The sequence below is a fragment of the Haemaphysalis longicornis genome, unplaced genomic scaffold (genome assembly GCF_048455015.1).
Source record: "Haemaphysalis longicornis isolate Haplotype H1 unplaced genomic scaffold, Haemaphysalis longicornis Haplotype H1 scaffold_6, whole genome shotgun sequence".
NCBI lineage: Eukaryota > Metazoa > Arthropoda > Arachnida > Ixodida > Ixodidae > Haemaphysalis > Haemaphysalis longicornis.
In genome coordinates, this window is record NW_027526407.1 from 155,775,229 (window position 1) to 155,794,887 (window position 19,659).

Genomic DNA, 19,659 nt, shown 5'->3' on the forward strand with positions numbered 1-19,659 from the left:
CCCATGACCGCCCCCCCCCCCCCCTGCACCGTTTTACCTTCCACATGAATGCACTGTTCGGACTCCCAAGCGGCCTTTCACGAGCAGTTAAGGACAACGCTTAAAAAAACACAACAGCAACCCTCACGTTTCTTCCGCCCCCTCCTCCCAGAAGACTCCAGACAAGACCAAGACGCAGCTCGCTTAACCTTACAGATCCCTTGACGTCCTTCCCCCAACAGGCCCAGACCTCGCCATGACTCCGGCAAAGGCTTTTCTCCCAGCCTTACCCCGAATGAATGCCAAACCACATGCACGCCTAAAACCGACGTACATGCGCAACGACGTAAACCGGAGTAAGCGCGTGAGGAACCGGCGTACTCCGGCGTACGCCGAATGCATTGCTACGCGCTTGTTACGACCAAGTCAGAGCGCGCCAGACATTGACGCAAACTTTGGGGCGCACGGTGTTGACTCAGACCTCTGGTGGCGATGTTATCTGGCGGTCAGGTCGCATAACACGACAGAAAATTGATAAATAAGATAACTTTAGGATTAATGATTTGATGAAACGAAGTAATTTGTAAAAAATTGCGCCCACCTCGCCGAGAGGGGAACCCTGTGTAGATGCGACGCATCGTGGGGTTCACTTGGTGTTTCCGTTGGATTGATTCTGAAAGCACGTGAAACGTGTCGAGAACGCGGATGATTATTATGTTTTATGATTATTATTATGTTTTATTGGCCAATCTTGGTCAATCTCTCTTAGTGGTATGCTTGGGGCTTCGCTGTCGCAACGACCTCTACTCCATCATTGTTGCTGTAAGTGGGAGCTTCTTTTCTTTTATTGCAAGTGTTAATCATTGCCCCATGATGCGTTGTATCAGTAGCTTCTTGACGTAGTTTGAATGAGTCAAGGATATAAGGCGCGTTCGTAGCATTTGATTTTCTCTCGGTTTTGTGGCGCAGTGGGAAGAGCACCATGTACCTCGCGTTCCGCCCACGGGGTCGTGGGATCGAAACCGGGCACCGCTAACTATTATTTTTTTTATAGTGCAGGCTTGCCGCAACTACTGTACAGGCCGCATCTCTCCCTCAGCGCTGAAGATACTATACTCAATCAAGGATCCCCCCCACATCCAGATTGTATGGACACCAGGCCACCCTTCTTTGGCAGTGCCCCCAATACATCCAATTTAGAAAACAATACACTACACTGTTAGAAAAAACCGTAAAATTACAGCGAACTTTACGCCACTGGAGCCGTAAACGCGCCGTAGGCGCTGCGAAACCGTACGTTCCCGCTTACGGTACCTGTACCGTATCTTCAAAATACGGACGTTCAGGCCTTCCGGCACCTTATTTCTGCTTCATTCAATTATTAGCAGACATTTCCATAGCGTATAAGCAACGTACCCAGCATTTTCACTTTATTTCGGCAACATTCTCATCAAATTTCTTGTCTCTACGTTTCTTCTCGGCGCAACGTGACCGGAGCACCAAGCGGGAACCACGCGGCTGATCGCGGAGCGAGACACGCATGCGCAGACAGCCCAACGAAAATTTTTTTTCGCGCCGTCCGTGCCGTTCGGAAGCTTGCGGGCTCCATGACAGCGAGGTTCGGCGTAGGTTCGTCAACGGCGTATAGTTTCGAGATTTGTTTGACCGCTGCCAACGCTGGAACAACGAGACTGCTTCCACGAGACTGCTTCCACGGTAAGGAGTCTCCCGTGAACGTGGATGATTTAGAATTGTTTGGCTGGTGTAAGTTGTCCATGTCGCGAGCGTTTTAATGCCGCCGAACGGTTGACTGAAGGTCGCGAGCTAACCCTCGCGCAGGCAGCTTGGAGATGCGAGATAAGACTACATGTGGTCGCATCGCGTCCCTTGAGATAAGGAGCTGGGCGTTATAGTAAATAAGGTATACGCGGTTGCATTGCGTCTCTTGAGATAAAGAGCACGGTGTTACGGTAAATAAGGCATACGCAGCGTGTAAACAGCCAGTTGGCAACGAACAAAAGGCAGCTTAGTTTACTCGCGAGTGTAGCCTCTACGAGGCGAAATTAATTTAAAAATTGCGTTGTGGGCAGTTCTGATGCAGTAGTATGATATAGCGCGTTCTGTATTGCAGAAATATGCCATGCACTTTACGCAAGCTGCATGTTTTGTTCCCCCTGCTGCGTCCTGACTCAGCCTTCACCGCTAGGCATCTAGTTTATGCGGGAAAGCTGTAGCTGGGTTTGACGCAACGAAAAATGAGAGCGTAGGATGTTATGGGGCTTTTTTTTCCCCTGGTGTTTAAGATTAATTTAAACTACGCAATTTTTATCTAGACCAACTTCACGAAATAGATGTAACTTCAAAAAAATCTTTTTGAAAAATTTTTGAACAATGTCATTTCTGCTGCTAAGTATAGTAGTGTTGGATAACATTAATATGTATGATAATTTTATTACAGTGCTTGTTTTTCGGTGTTGGCTTTATGATTTTTATCATGCATAATTGTTTATGGAACATGTAATTCTACTCGGGCAAAAAGGATGGCTCAGGAGCCAAGACGTTCGCCGCGTCGCTTTATTGGTTCTTAGGGGCGCAGCTCTTTTTGGGAAGGAAGTGTGGAATAAAAATACCTGTCTTGAAATCTCGCTCACGTTAAAGATCCCCACCCCAATCATTAATTTGCTGCCCTCTATTACTATGCACCCATAGATTAGTTACTTCAACGTATTCAATCTCAACAATGAAACCTAATTGCTTAAAAAGCAAATAGGATATCTTATGTAAAGCTTAATGCGACTTTGCAATTTATAAATGGGCAAGTTATGTTTGCAGTTCAGAATATGTTTGTAAGGATGGTGTACACAGCGTGACAACAGATGGGGACAAGTGGAAAGACAAAAAGCATGCTATTATGTCTATTTATGATTTTATGAAAAGATCATACCCCTAAGTTTATTGTAAAAATCCCACAACCAGAATGTAGCTGGCCACTCAAAAAAAAATCTAGAAACCCAGGCCTGCTTCAGAGCAATGTTAATCTGTATCGCAATCCCAAGCCGCATATTTCCTGATGACAACATAAGATTTTGGTTCTTTTATGGCAAAATGCAAGGAGCACTTATTCATTTGTTATTGTCTATCTCAGTTTATTTCTGAAGCATGCTTGGGTGTCTAAGTTACATATTATTTTCCTGTGACAGTGCATGTGCTAAAAACACGATCTCTGAAATATATATAGGTGTGTGATATTTTTATGATAACATTTTCAAGTCAGACCGTGTTCATGGTTGAAATACGCAGCGCATGAAGATTGAGATGGCGTTAAAGAGACCTCTTTCACTGAGCCTTTGTTTTTCTGCATATTTCATTCATTTGACCCCTTGCCCCCGGGTGGGGAACAGGGGGATCGCCGTGTGTTTCGTGGGTCTAAAGAAGGGAAGTTTCCCAGTGTCGGAAAAGAAGTTTTGGAGTGCCTTGATAGCACGCAAGACGGTGCGCTGTGGGCCGACAGCAGATGTGAGGCGGCAAGCAACTTTACTAAGGAGGGTATAGCTCCATGGCGAGTACGGACCCACTAGCATGTTGCGAATAAAAAAGAAATTTGATTACCTAATTACCTACGTGTTTCCACGAAAATGGCAAGGCTCTGACAGTCTTCTCTGAGCAACTTTATTGTATGAAATTTCGACCTTTAAAACTGTGGCAATTTTGTCCTGCATGAGCAACCCTCCCCCCAAATTCACGCCGAATTTTCTGGAAAAAAAGTGGGTTCATTACGCGAGTAAGTACAGTATGCTCAATCACCTAAGAACAAAGGTTTTGTATAGTTCGAGTGGGTAAGCTCAAGCTAGGCATAAATGCCTTGCGTGTGAAAGAAAACTCCAATGGTAAATGCAATTTTGTGTTATTGAATGTTGATGCCATGTTATTATATGAACTCTTTAGGCTCACAGGTGTCAGCCTCAGGGGGAAGCTCTGCGGCGTGCCGAAAGAGGAAGTGGCCGAGCTGGTGTTGTTCATTCGGTCCTCCTCCAAGAGCGAGTGCGTTCTGGAGTGGGCCCTGAAGATGGAACAGCCTGGAACTAAGCTTGGCAAGGAAAATGCTGATTCAATCTGCCTAATCCCACTGCTGGTGTCCTACTTTGGTGACGACCTGGAGAAGATAATGCAGCTGCACGAGGTAAGAGTGCTCCCATGTCTTGTATTGTAGCTGTATATCTGTGTGCAGTGATGGTTCAGCTATACAAAACAAAGAAGGCAATGCATAGTACTTTTTTAAGTGTAACCTTTTAATGATATTTATCTGTTACAGCTAAAAGAGGGTGGAAGTGAGATGGGAGAAATTTCTTCTCCCAACTTTGGGTGTGAGGATTCCAATTAGCACAGCCGGTAAATAGTGGTACCTTCTGCTGCACCCTCCACGACAATCGAGAAAATTTTAATAAGTGCCAATTCATCAGGAATGCTTGGTAATTGTTTTAAGTAAATGAGTAAAACATTCTTTGCAGTAGAGCACTCTTTGTTTTCAGATCCAAATTCATTCAGAGAGGTAAAAGTTGTTTTTTCTAACCAGTTTGCGGGCATTCTTTTTGCTCACCAAAATGGATGGGAAGGTGGGAATTGGGATTTCGGAGCTTCAGTTCCTTAGCCAATAACTGCACTTCGATATTGAAGCACTTGGGGTGATATATACCAAGTACAAATATTGTTATTGGTTCCTGTTACATTGACGCAAGGCAAAAGTGCCTTGAATACTCTTCAGCTTGTTTTCTCCTGCATGCACAGAAAAATGCTGTTACACCAATAACAAAAAGATTTTCCATGTTTCTGTGTTAATACTGTCAGATAACTTTTGAAGTTTGTGAAATGCTGCAGCCAAGATGGTGTGGCAGAAATTCATTTCAACATAGGTGTTATAGATTTTACACTCTGGCATTCACCCAGGCTCGTAGCAGCATCTGACAGGTTGGCTTTAAGCAAAATGCTATGTGTTGCTGACGTCGTGCCATAAAACACCTCCCACTTTCTTTTCTGTCATGCTGTGCACTAGTGGCGTAGGCAGACCAATATTTCAGAGGTGTTATACACCAACAGGAAAAAAAAGGTGTGACTGCTCTGGTTGCCCAAACAATATAGGTCATTTTTCTCTATGCATAAATTTTGGGGGGTATTCTGACATCACAACAGCTGCACACACCCCCCCCCCCCCAGGCTACACCCCTACTGGGCACTGTTTTAGATGAAACAGAAAAATGTGGGGGCTGATATCATGTAAGAAGTATAGGCATGTCTTAAAAAGCTGGGATGACTGAAATGCACCAGTCCTTGGGCACAAAAGTGAGATGTAGAGAAGAGAAGAATAATTCTGGTACAAGAAGGAGTGGTTGATAAATGTTAACAAGCCTTCGAATGTTTGGAATGTGGCTAGCTGAATCCTCCAATGACCACATGCGGGCCTTTTCTTCACCACTCCCAAAACTTCAAGACTCCAGTAACACTAAAGAGAGGCCATGCGTTTCCACCTTAGCCAGGACCTAGGAACTGTTTCTTGGCTGCATGAAACCTCAGTACGACCATTGCTTACCTGTCCACCATTAGGACATTTGAGCTGACTCGGTCACTAGCAATAACCAACAACCTTGACCAGGCAACACTCTCACTCCAGGCCCTCATCTAAGCTTGCACCAAGTACATCCCACAGATTGTGTAGTGGGAACTGTTAAAAGCTTTAGTCTAACTTGTTATTTGACATTTTAGGATGAAAGCTTTAGATATCTCTGTACCAAGCGCACACGGCGTAAAGTGCCAAAAAGTAATGGTACAAAAAAGTGGAAGCTGTGGGCAGAGCAAGTGCAAGCTGGTGATCACATACCAGAAAAGGGAAATAGCAGCGCAGGAGGAGGTTTGAAGGAGGGCTGGGAGAAGGAGGAATTGAACGCGCCTCAAGAAAGTGGAACACCAAAGGAGTGTGGGGGGGCTGCCACACGTTCTATACAAGCCGCCTTGAAGGGTAAATGTATGGACGGGGACTAACAAGGACGCTCCTGGCAATAGAGAGCGAGTGGAACGAGCTTTTGAAGATGCAATATATGTGACAGGGTGCAGCCGCAAATTTCAACAAGAGTTCAACAAAAGGCCCAAGTAGGCTTTCACATTCTTAAAAAGTTCACCCAATAATTTTTTTTGTTGCTTGTGAGGAATTCGTGTAGTTCGGCTCTCCCAATGCGTGGCTACTGCATTGCAGTCATATACAGTTACAAGTAGCGAGGACTTTCCTGCAGGACAGGGGCTATAACGTGTCACCGAAACATTATGCACAGGGATCGTAATTAATTTTTCTGCTTCCGGATGGCTTAACATCAACGTTGCGTGAAATGTGACGTGTGCGTTCTCACCTCTTACATGCATGACAATTAGTGGACCACCTGGAGTAAATTATAAGATGTCTGCATATCACCCAAGCTTTTGGCAGTGCTACACATGCTGCCTGCAATAATACGTACATAAATATACAGGTACATACAGTCTATGCTCGTTACAGCGGATCCGGCAACAACAGACTTTCGGTTACAACAGTCCATTTCTGTTGCTTTGTCTGGTCCCCATGCATTTTAAATGGAGTCCACTCCGCTCATAATGGACCCGGCTAGAGCAGACTATCGGCTACAATAGACTAAATTTTAGGCGAAATTTTTCGACTGAATGTTTAAATCGGGCTTCCGCAGGGTCGGCATGCTTTTTCTTTGTTTAATTTGGCGAGAAAACCTATGTCTGGCAACATTGTTGGCAACCGGGTAGTTGGCGTAGTGAAGTTAAACCAGTGCCAGTAGACTTGTCTTTTTTTTGTGTGTTTGCGACCAGCGGCATGAGTGGCAGGGTAGCTGATTTCACTGTCGGATAAATTAAGCCCATTTAGCGCTGTCAAACATTGGGAAAAACAGGCCGACATCACGAGAAGTACAGGCCTGTCTAAGCAGACGGTCCGCTCGACCATCAAGAATGAGGCCGCTGCCGATAAACGCGACTCTGGTGAGATTGAACAACAGTGCTACGAGTGCGCGAAGTGGTGCACCTGGAGTTAAGTCTTCCCTTCGTCACAGTTTTTTTTTATGTAATTAAGAACCCGGGTTCAGTGAAGGTCAGTATTTATTATTCCCATGCATGCATCAATCCCGTTTCGTTCGGTGAAAAAGGTAAGAAATGCCTCAGGGGGGTTGGTTCCCGTACATTGTATGCAATCTGCCGGTGGCCGTGCGCAGTCCAAATCGTCTAACTTTCTATTTCACAGCTGTCCATCATCAGATTATTTCATTACAGCTGTTTCAATGACCTGACTAAAATCATAAAAACTGTGGAAGCTGCTTTGGGGGAACGTCAGGCAGCGATTGGATTTGTCTGACGAATGGTTTCTGGAATTCTGCCTTGTCACGAAGGGATTCAAAGCGCCCAGCTAATTCTGATGGGCACAACTGATTTTTGTAGCTGGTTAATAATTGCTCCTAGTTATATTCTTGCTTCATTTGTTCTGCTTATCATGCATCTTTACAGACTTGACCGCATGCAGTAGGCCTTTTCCAAGTGCTGGTGCTAAGCTTTGGAAATGATGTTTAGGCGATTCTTTGCCCGTGGGCAAACACTGAGGTGCTGCAGGCGTGTAAAAACAACAGTGTTTGTACTATGTATATGCAATATCGGTCAAAGTACCCAATTTTGCACTCATAACCCCTCCCCTTCCCCTCCCGTGTCTGATACTGCATACTTCGGCTACAGCAGACGTTTTTCTGAGGATTAAGAAGGTCCGTTGTACCTGTTAAACAACAGAATAGATGAAAGGCCTCTAGATATTTGGAGACATCTTTAAAATTTGTTCTTATTGCCCTTCTATTTTTTCATTGTGTATTAGGCATCAACAGAACTTACAGAAGAATTCCGGACCAGACTTCCTTGAATTGCCAATTATTGGAGCGCTGGGTAAGCTTTCCCAATTCATTTCCTTTTATCCCCTTTATTTTTTTGAAGGGTTTTGATAATTAGCTTTAAACTTGTTGAAACTTTGTATAAAATGTGATACATTTCAAGCCTCCAAGTTTGGCACAGGAAATTGCGGCATTAAAAATGGCTGGCATGAATTACATATATTGGACAAGCATATACTCTGTTGGGTTGTAGGTTAGCCACCCGTCAATCAAAAAGAGGTTCAGGTAAATATTATGGCCACCTTGATTGTTAAGAGTATCGTATCGTGATCATCAATTTCAAAAAGAGCAATGTGGGCATGCAGCACCATTGTTTTCATTGATTCAACTGGTGTTTGTATTCTGCCAGAAAAACGTCTTTTCTCTTTGCCAGATTACTCATTAAATTTTTTTTGTGTGTAGTAATACAATACTGATTTTCTGATAAAACACCATATTTCCCCACGCATATAACCCGCCCCTGCATATAATCTGCACCTCCACTTTGAGATGCCGAAAAAGAAAAAACGCGTATGTACAATACACTGACTGCAAGCCAAAAGTCACAATTCGCCATCCTTGTGTTTTCTTCCTTGTATATTTCGTGTAATCGAAGGCTTAGCCTGTGTTACACCACGCACATTGCCGTGAACCTGCACTAAAGGGAGAACCCCATGCATTATCTGCACCCTACTTTGCCACTAGAATTTGGGCATTTTTGGTGCGGGTTATACGTGCGAAAGAACGATATCTATTTCAAATGTATTCTTTGCGTCCATCTGTTTTTGCTCTGTAAGGTAACCTACACATTAAGGTAAAAGAAAAAAGCTTATGTGCACCTTTTCTCAAACTTTTCTAGGCCAATCCTAAGCCCTCTCGACCACAAAGGACTCAAAGAATCGGCTTTACCTTTAAATGTGACAAAAATATTTTATAACAGTAAGAAAGAAAGGTGTCTTGTCTATATATCCGACATAAAATATTTCAGCCTCGCCCGGTACACAAGCTTGTAAATTTTTTTGCAGCCTGTACACTTTTGGCTTGGCCTAGAAAATTTTGACAAAGACTGTGTGCTTCTGTTCTGTGAAATCTGCCTGACATTTGCTTTGCACTGCACAATGCGGACATGTATGAGCCATGGTAGCAGTTCTAGTAGTTTTGAACGGTCTGGCCTATATATATATATATATATATATATATATATATATGTTAAAGCAAAGCATTTTTCCACCCGGTTTGTATTCTTCGATCCCTTAAGGCGCGGTCACACTTGGCTGACACGGCAGTGATGACAATGCGACGGCAACGTTTACGAGTCGCTGAACCATTGGCCAACTGCTCAGTTGCCAGACTACGTTGTTATACTACGCTGACGGTGACATAAACATGTTGGCCGATGGAAAGTGCGCGTAGTGTAGCTGGCTTGCCGACCGAAGGCGCCAGCAAAACCGTTAGCCCGACCAGTCGCCTGACGCGTCGTCGAGAATAGACCGAGAAGCGAAAACTGCGCCCCTACAACATTCGTGCCACAATGAATGCAGCTCTGTTTGGTTAGTTTCTGGAGTGTAATAAACTCAGTAACGTCCATGAAGCTCATGCAACTCAACACTAGCGCTAATGCGATCCGTAGTTTGGCTTTAGATGCTTCGGCCGTGTTCTTCGGCGACACCGCTCTCCCGAACTGCAAACTGCACATGTGTGTGCTATCGGCTCGCCTGTACAAAAAAAAATCAGTTTCATGCAGAAAAAAATTTACGTAGGGTAATTTGGGTAATAACGGATAAATATCGGCCAATGTTTTTATCGTAAAACGCAAAACCAAAGTACGGCAAGCACTATCCCTGCAGTGTGAAATCGCAGTCGCAGCCGGGCACACATATTTTCGCGAGCGCTTTCGCGAAGCAGTGGAGTTGATGGCGATAAGCTATTGTGGGGGCTTCGGGGAACATTGCTTTCAGTTTACCAGCCAGGAGTTCTGTAAACCAGCTAGTAAACACCGATATTTTATACGAAGGATGGACCTCCATCTAGTACACAGGCTAATTGGCAGCTGGTCGGCATTTGTGTTGGGGCACAGTGGTGTCATGCGTCGCGCCGCTCGCTCGCTCGCTCGACGTTGCGGGTTCAATTCCTGACGGGGTGGTCTTTTTTTTTTTTTGCGGTTTTTAAAGGCGCATGGTCTGTGCACATGTATCCAATTTTCTAATCATTTTCTGCGTGATTTTGAGAAGCAACTACCTTTGTTATGGAAAATTTCCTTCGAAACAGCGAGTGGCGTCTGGAGCCACAATTAAGCTTACTTTTCTTGCACCGCGTTTCTCAAAAATGCGGTACCATGGTGCACTGTAAAGCCTTCTCTATTAGAGGAGGTTAAATTTCCACTGACGTACGTACTAATTTAGATGCATATTCTACGTGCTACAGAGGTCTTTTTGCCGGGGTTCATCCATAAAATCCGTATTATTACTGCCACGGCAGCAGCGAACACAGCTCTTTTATCTTTGTTTGTGATCTAACAAGAAGTTGAGAAGTACACACAGTACAAGCAGCGCACACGCGAGTACACACGAACGGCTTATGTCGCGGCAGTCGTGACACGATACTCTAAGTTTGACTAAAGAAAGAAAGAGATCCCCAGTGGAGGGGGTCGCCGTGCGGTCGTCGGCGTGGTGTGACAAGCGCGTCGGCCGACATCGTGCAGACACCGAGGCCCCGCCGATTTCTTGCTGACGCAGACGATTGGCCAACGGTCGGTGTCAATGTGGTGTGACATGGCTGCCGACAGCTCGCCGACACGGTGTTGGCCGATCAAATCGTCCGATGGTCAGGCTAGTGTGACTGCGCCTTTAACCATTTTGTTTGTTGCCAGTGTGCCAGTTTTCAACCTACCGAGTTAAAAAATGCTTTCACATTAAAACAAGACAACTCCGAGTGCACTCGACTCTTTTACAGTCTGTGAAGACAGATCAACCAGAGAGCTAGCTTGTCTTTAGCACCTGATGGCAACAGAAACAGTAATGCTTTATTTGCGTGCTTAGCAAATTAGCATCCTAGAATAAGCATGGAGAGGACAAGGATTTGTACTGGCACCTTGTTTTGCTATTACAACTCTGAGCCCGGAACTCTGATTCAGCGGATTTTGTTTTTTCTTTCTTTCAAAGTTCTCCATTATGATAAATGAAGTGTGAAGAGACTGCTCTACCACAAAAAAAGTGTAGAATGCTTGGGTCATGTTTTCAGTTGTTCAACTGATTTACATGCAATTTTAGCAGAAGTGTATGCTAAAGTGCCACTTCCCTTGCACAATCCTCTGCAATCGTTCTCACATTGGCTTGGACAACATGTTAGCAAGCCTGTATGGCTGAGTATGGCCAAGTAGTTTTTACCTTTTGAAACTGTGCCTAAAATAGCACGAACAGAGTACAGAACTTGGTTTTAGGAAGCAGATGCGACAGATACAAGTGCCAAATTGACAATACCTGTTTACCTTATCAGAAAACAAGATATCCTGGTGTAAGTGTTTTTGCCACGGCATGCTCAAGAGTGTGTCGATTGACTTGACCACCCCTTTTCTGGCTGCCTGAGGCAGTTCACTCCTCCTCTTGTCCTTGCAGCCCGCGATGCTTCATTTATCCTCCTTCCTTCTGTTTCAAAGCAAGTCTGCCTGGCTGTCGTGGCACTGGGCTAGCTCAGCTCAGAACAATTGGAACCTTGAGAAATGGTTTTCCATGTCCACCTAATTTCAATAATTAAAATCAAATTAGATTCTTGAGTGTATAGTTAACTTCACATTCGCAAGGAAAATCTAACTAGGTGCATGAATCACGTACGTCATGGTGGCATAGAAGGAGCCGAAACGTTTATTGAGATAAAAAAAGAAAACACTTCATATAAATGCCTGTAACATATACAGTAGACTCTCGTTGAGACGAACTTGGTTATGACGAATTTTATGGGTAAAATGTCCACCTCTTTTGCTCTCTTGCCACATGCACAAAATTAGGCAAGCGTCTGCTTAAGACAAATTTTTAATAATATGAACAAATATTCATGGTTCCTTCGAATTCACCTAAATGGGAGTTTGCTGGATATCGGGGGACCGTCTGAATTGTAATGTAGCATTTGGTATTCAGATGTATTCTAATAACACTTGTATGGGGGATGTTCATGGAGACTATCTGAGCGATTTAAACAAAAGAAAAAAGCAGCTGCTTCAAGCACATTTGTATTATATATTTCCAGCTGTACAATTATGACTTCTTTGTCTTTCTCAGGCCAGACACTCTTTAACTGCAGCTGCCACGTGTTTGTCGACCGGGCACTTGTCGTGGAAAATATAAGCTTCCTGCTTGGGGTGGAGCTTCTTTTGGCTTTGTACTTCTGCCTGAACATCAAGTATCCCAGAGGGGTTGCTTCGACAATGGAGTTCATTCAAAGGTAGGTTGTTTTCTGTTTAGTTTAATACTCTGCTTATTGTTGGTGTAGTAGCTTCTGGTGGATCTGCCTTGCAGATAACAGCTGTATTTTGTTAAACTTGGCATCCTCATAAGCAGTGGTGCTGAGCAACATAGTCGTGATACCACCTACTTATACATCTGATGCGGCCAATCAAGTTAAACTGTGAAGACAAAATGCAACTGTGGGGAATTCAAATTATGTACTGCATTGACCCAATCACTACGAGGCCAATTTTAATGCAAACTTCCAACAACTAAGCTGAATAATAATGGCAAGAGATGTAGTAGTGGTATGTCACCTGCCACTTTCTTGCCGAGTCCATATGACATCTTGTTAGTGCCACTAGCGGCTGCAGTCTAAAGCCATTGCCATGAAGCATGACTGTGGGATAGTAGTTGTGCGTCAGTTGTGTTGCAAGACATAATTCGAGTTGTAATGTGCAATTAGCACACCATTACCTCAATTTATAGTATTACTGCTACTGCATCACTTCTGTGGTTTGTAACCGGAAATTTTAAGATCTTTCACTATTTTTGTCATTCTTCAGTTTAAAAAAAACATCTTTCAAGCATGGAATGTAGTTGAGCGAGCTACCTAAGGCTAGTTCTTTCTGACCCCTTTAAGCAGCACTGTAGAGGGGCATGCGGTGTCTGAATGAAATATTTTATGCCACAAAATCAAGGAGAAAGTCAGTTCATTGCAGCAACTTGAAGAGAAGAAATGACAACTGCAGAATAAAAGTGCAGATTCCTGACCTCCTGACCTTGTAGCCGAAAAATGCAAAAAAAAGAATTGGTACACGCTATTGGTTTATTGAGGCTACAACCTGTTTCGTCTCAGATTACTCTTTGGGGTTGTCATCCATGGTGCAGACCAGGGAATTGCTTATGCAGCACTTTTTAAACACTCACAAGACCGTCTCATCGTGAAGCAAGCGCAAAGCATGGGAAAATCGTGTGCACACCGTACTGATAGCCAGTCTGTGCAGGTGGCTAGCAAGCATCTCAGGGTATCCATTCATAGAGATGTCACACGGCGCTTGCAGACAAAAGTCGCCACTTTGTACAGAAGCACAAGTGCACATAGCAGCGCTTTTGAAACGAGGTCTTACGAGCATTGCATACAAAGAACTGCCCTTCAGCTAACACCAGTAGCACACTGTAGATGGCCTTCAGCGACACCAAACTGGCGCAAGCCAGACACATCATGAAAAACTTCCAAATTTTCGTTTAATTGCTGCTGTGAAATGGCACCACGTGCTTAAACTTATTTTGAGCGAGAAGGAAATGCATGCACACATTCACTGACAGCGAGAGAAGTAACAAAACAAAGATTGTGGTGCGTCCGAGTTGTTGAAGAAAAGTACTGTAGAAGTGCAGCTTGCTGGGCCAGTTGGTGCATATCGAAAGAACGGGAACCAGCGAAAAAGACGCAAAACACGGGGAGGGACGAGACAACACAACGCCGGACTAGCAACTGAAATTTAATGAAGAAACCGACACACTCTCTGAACAACCAAGTCAACGCATGCGCCAACACGTACGTGTGAAACGAATGAAGATGCTGTTGTTACTAACTACCTCTACTTTCGTATCAACACCACTCAAGTTTGAACGAAGCCAATTCCTTTATCGCTGAGGATGATAGACGGTGCGCTAATGCAGTTGCCTTCCTGCTGTTGTCTTATGAAGAACGCCTCCAGTATTTCCCTCTCATTCTTAGTCCTGCCTTTTCCAAGGATCGTTACACTATCAAATAATGGTTCGCACTTGCACTGTCGACAGTGAAAGGCAAGGTGTCCAGCTCCTTGAGAACTAACTAACGCGCAATGCTCCTCCAGCCGCTCATTGACACATCGGCCGGTTTGGCCGATGTAAACCTTCCCACACCTCAGCAGAATTTTATAGATGACACTGTGCTCACACTTAACGAATTTCTTGGCATGGTTTGTCTTACACGCGCATTTCTCTTTTCCCATATTTCCAAAGCACGCGCACAGTTTGGAGAGTTTACACGGCGCGGAAAAGACCACTTGAACCCCGTGCTGCGAAGCAATTTTCTTTATGTTGTGCAACACTTTATGTATATACGGCATTACTTCAACCTTCCTTTTTTTCCTTCTTTTCATCTGGTCCCTGTGACTAAGAATTAGAGGGAAGTACTGCAGGATTAAGAATTAGAGGACTAAGAATTAGAGGGAAGTACTGGAGGCGTTCTTCATAAGACAACAGCAGGAAGGCAACTGCATTAGCGCACCTGCGTCTATCACCCTCAGCGACAAAGAAATCGGCTTCCTTCAAACTTGAGAGGTGTCGATACGAAAGTGGAGGTAGTTAGTAACAATAGCATTTTCATTCGTTCACGCGTACGTGTTGGCGCATGCGTTGACTTGGCTGTTCACAGAGTGTGTCGGTTTCTTCAATTAAATTTCAGCTGCTAGTCCAGCGTTGTGTTGTCTCGTCTCTCCTCGTGTTTTTCGTCCTTTTTCGCTGGTTTCCGTTCCTTCATTGAAGAAAACCACTGGTAGTATAAAAAAATTAGAATATACAATTTGTAAGGAAGCATTTCAAAACGCGCCCTAGAAAAAATGTCGACTTGCGTGGAGCAGTTTGTCAGATATATAAAAAAATTTTAGTTTGCATTGTGCTCTTGCCATGCAGTGAAGCCCAACCTAAATTTCAAAATGTGCAATTTCTGGCGGTTCCCTGGAAGAAATCTGGTGGTTTGACATTAGCAGCGGCAGCAATTTGCCCCCACGTAACATAAAAACATCTTGTCAATGACCGACTTAGCATTTCCGGCCAGCAGAGTATTTGGGGCAAGCGCGCAATGCGGAAAAACATGCATGATGTTGAAAACAAAATGAAGTTGATGCTTGTTGACGCTCACCGTCAGTTATGGTGTTCTGACTCGCTAATGTAGCCTTGCTTGCAGCAGTGAGGTGCAATGCGCTAGAATCGTGCCCTGCAAACTTTTGCTGTATGTGATAAAAAAAGATCAGCATTACCAGCCTCCTCCATTGCAGTGCCACCTAAAATTTTTGAAAAGAAACAGTACAAAACGTATTGGAGACTGTCCGAATAGAGGGTTGAACTAAGAAACAACACTACACTCTGAAGATAGCCTCGTATGAAAACGAAACTGGCAGGCGGTGTGTAAGGCGGTTTGAAGCACTCTCCTCGTCGAAACTGATATCTGGTGACTGGGTGCTATCGTTTGACTTGCCTGGGAAGTTCTCATCACAGAAATTGGGTTAGGGTGGGTGAAATCAGGAACGGCAGGCTTTTTTCAAGGATTAGTAGCGGATGCTCAAGGCTTGAAGTTGGGTAACTGCGTGGTAGCGCCTATATGAATTTCGCCATGCAGAAATGAAAACGAAACAGTTGTAAACTGTTCGTTAATGGTCCTGTGGTAATTGAAACTACAACACACCTTAGAACAACGTACGCAGAGGGAATAAAACTACCTAAACAGACACTGCTTGACATTTTCCGCCAATTTCTGAGATTATTACTGTCAGAGTGCAAGCCTGACGATGGAAAATCGGCTTCTGATTCACCATTATAAAGAAAAACAAACGCTGATGCAGACTAATTACCAGTGGCACGTATTCTTCTTCAGTAGCGTTGACCACGCCCCTTTTCCACACCCAGGTAATGCAAACGCTTCTCAAAAATCACATTTTCATTGCAAAAATGAAAACGAAATGGATTTTGAAAGGGCATTTTCTGAGCTAACTCCAGATCGTTCCAGAAACGGCTGGAATGCTGTGAAAAGGGGCTCCCAAGGTATCTTTTAAATTGAACGGTTTTGAATAGGTGCGGTAAAGAATTAAGTCGCTGTGGTTAAGTCACTTAAGAAAGAGGCGTCACTGTGGTAATAAAAGAACAGGCTAAGCCAGCAAGGAATTTAATGTGTTGGCTGGACTGACTGTTATCTGTTTATTTTGTTTTAGGTACCTAGTTGGCATCACACCAAGTGAAGGTACCAAACAGGAGGAAGCGCGGCCCAAAGGAGCGGAGTCAAAGGCCATGAAAGCCGCCGCAGAGCTTGAGACATTCAAGAAGAAATGGAGCAATGTGAGTTGCAGGCCTTTATAAGTTGTGTGGTGAACTGTATGCGTCTGTTCTGGAACTTATACCCCCCTCCCCCCCTCCAAAAAAAAAAAAAGAAAGACTCCACAACCACGAGAACCCCACCCAGGGGGATATACACAGCCTCCCAAGAGGATACACAATATGGGGAGTTGTCGTTCTCCCCAGGAGGACAACGACAACCCCCTCAGGAGGATTTCGACACCCCCTCAAAATCAAAATTCTGGATTAACCCCTGCGTCTGTTCATATGACTGAAAGTACTACACCCAATAAGTATTCTTTTAATCTGGGTATATTTTAAAGGAGCCATGAAGAGAAAACACAAGTTTGGTTCATTCAAAAGATTGCCTCGTTAGAATCATACTGACACCACTGCTAACGTAAGCTTCGCTCAAATAAGCTATATATTTAGGAAAAAAGGGAATGGCCATGCGACCCACTAGCTCATTTCCCGCAGCAGAACCTATGACGTCACATGTTACAGTTCTGGGATTTGCGGAGGGCGGCAAAAGCAAACGCAAATTAGGCAGAGCTTACAAGCTTGCCGAACGAGCTATTTGTGCTTAAATGTAGGGCAAATTCTTTTCAAAGCCGTAAGAATGGTGGGACAAACAGTGGAAGTTTCGGAAGCACACGTAAACAGAAGTGCCGATGTGTACTGCTGTTGGTACTGCGCGCGCTATGCTTGGTTTAGCTGCACAGGACTGCAGGGCTTTGGGGTTGTCTCAGACTACACTTGCCGACTGACGCAAGGAACGGTGTTTTACGTGAGCATATTTGTAGAGCGAGCACTATGTTTCACGAAGCAATTATTTTCTTCCTGAAGAAAACCAAGCCAGGTTTAAATACGGTCAAAAACAAACCAAAGGCCACGGAGAAAGAAATTCTTGCTCCGCGCCAAAGGCAGAAAACGGTATGCTACGGTATGGTGGCGCCATCTAGGTTCACTAACGGCAAACAAGGCCTCCCAATTGGCTGCAGAGCTATGGTCCCTAGAAAGAAGAGCGCTCAATTCCTGTGAAGTCATTGCGGACCACGAGAACACTCGATTTAGTGGGAAAATTAAAATTTTAACTTAAATTAATCAATTTCTCAGTGAATAAAACATTGTTTGCATTTGGACAAGCGCTGGGGGCACTATAAAACATTAAATCTTTCGAATAACACAAACTTGTATTTTGTCTTCATAGCTCCTTAAAGGGGAGACATGGATGGATCCTAAAACTATTCCTTTTATTTTAAAGTAAACTCTGTTAAACTTGTCACTCTTGCTGCTTCTTTTCCACTGATTTCAAATATTCCGTTATTTTTTTAGTTTGTCAATTAGTTCCCGAGATAATTAGAGGCAATTAACCATTTTTGGAGGAACAAGGGACAAAGCAGTGTTGGTCATAAAACTGTAATCTTTACATTTTCCAACATTATGAACCCTGGTGAGTGCATAAGAGAATCAGTTTTTTGATGCATCGCTTGGAACTAATTTTAAAGCCCATTAAACTTCAGTGTTTGAAATGGGCACTCAAAATGGTTCCTTGCCACTGGTGCCACCAAGGTGTAAAGAAATCAGTGGGGGAAAGCACCGTCTTAAAAATTTCACAAGGTTTACTTAAAAATTAAAAATTTTTTTTAAGAGCAGTGTCCCCCCTTAAAGATATATCCTGTACTGTACTAATCTGACTTGTCATGACTTACTTATCATGACTTTGACTTACCCGTATGTTCTTACAGGTAAATCTGGCATATAATTTGAAATTCCACTTGCTTTTTGCCCCAGTCATTTGGGCCTAACTTGCTTTCCCTTGCTTTATAATTGCTCCTTAGGGTATTTTACTCCACATAGTAATGAGCAATTCTTGCCATTTTCAGCAAACTGCATACAAATTACAGTATCCCTTTTCACAATGTAACATGTCACAGTGTAACATGGCACACTGATACTAATGGAAAAGACGAAAGCAGCTGGTACTGTCATTATTTGGATATATTACAAGACACGAATACATTGATAAGAACGGCCATTGAAGAATCTCAAAGGCGAATGTCAAAGGTGATTCTCAAAGGCAAGACAGGCACACTCAAGTTAATCTTTATACCATAATTACATGGTATAAAGATGCTGCACCCTTACAAGTGAGAATCTTCTTTCCCTGCTTCCTCTGTCACCTCCGAGTGCCGTCATGCCGAGGTTCTCATTCTTATGCACGCGCTATCTCCCGCAGACGGGCGGCAATTTCAATACATTTCGAAAACAGAGCAAAATGTACTCATACAATTATTAGCCCAAGCCGTTCACGAGGTAGTGTCTACTTTTCTGTGAGAGACTAATCAATCCTTTTTGGTGGTAATGATGGTAAATTACTGGAAGCTATCATTTGTAAGTACGGTGGCCTCTGCACTAAAAAAATGCAGACACGTCTGGTAGCTTGTTATAATCAAAGGTATGTTTTAAAGGTATATCAGCTTTTTTTGGCCTTATTTTTTATGTACCATTTCATGGTCGTCCTCAAATATACAAAATAGGTCTACGGCATGCATTTTCACCCAGTTTTAATGAAGTATGAAATTAATATTTTATTGGTAATGGCTTTGGTAATTGTCCAGGCTTTGGTAATCTCCCAAATAAAAATACTTTCTTGTTTTTGTTTTCAGCTGCTCTGCTAAACTAGTTTCTGGACCGTCCACTGGACAACTGGACAATCTGATCCAGAAATGTTCGTCATGCAAGCCTGTCAAGTGATACGAGACAAGTTGCAAGTTGCAAGTCCAGAATGATGTATTATACAGTTCTCAATATAGCCTCAAAAGTACCCTTGTTGCTGTCAGTCTTGCCATTCTATGTCGATTTGTGTCATAAACAACACAAATTCTGTACACCAAATATGTTTCATTGCAGCAAAGTGGTGGGTGGAAATTGTTAACAGATTCAGTGCGCATGCTTGAAGTTACATGCTAACTGCAGAATTTCTTCTCTTCTCTATTGTGTTTTAGTAGCGTATTCAAAAATAGTACCACATGTGCCTCTGCACTGAGTGAATTGCACTGAGAAAGCTAAATGAATCTGGAACAAAGTCAAACAGGTCAAGAAAATACAGTATTTATTAAGGGTACCAGTGATTGTGATTAAACTTCAAACCATTAATGAAATACTAAACAGATTAACGATGATAAATG

General features: G+C 43.5%; 1 protein-coding gene across 2 annotated transcripts; it reads left to right on the top strand.

Annotated features, from left to right (window-relative positions):
* Positions 1 to 1,196: 1,196 nt before the first annotated feature.
* LOC144142009 (uncharacterized) lies at positions 1,197 to 19,215 on the top strand. Of its 2 annotated transcripts, XR_013316792.1 has the most exons (6): positions 1,197 to 1,695; positions 3,925 to 4,159; positions 7,883 to 7,950; positions 12,209 to 12,371; positions 16,348 to 16,471; positions 19,138 to 19,215. XR_013316792.1 is itself a non-coding variant. In XM_077673439.1 (5 exons), exons 1-2 carry the CDS (start codon positions 3,902 to 3,904, stop codon positions 7,925 to 7,927), a joined length of 303 nt encoding a protein of 100 aa, XP_077529565.1. In that variant the 5' UTR covers positions 3,791 to 3,901; the 3' UTR covers positions 7,928 to 7,950; positions 12,209 to 12,371; positions 16,348 to 16,471; positions 19,138 to 19,215. The 2 variants fall into 2 exon arrangements, 1 of the variants encoding a protein (XP_077529565.1); XM_077673439.1 differs by lacking the exon at positions 1,197 to 1,695 and having other exon boundaries at positions 3,791 to 4,159.
* Positions 19,216 to 19,659: the final 444 nt, after the last annotated feature.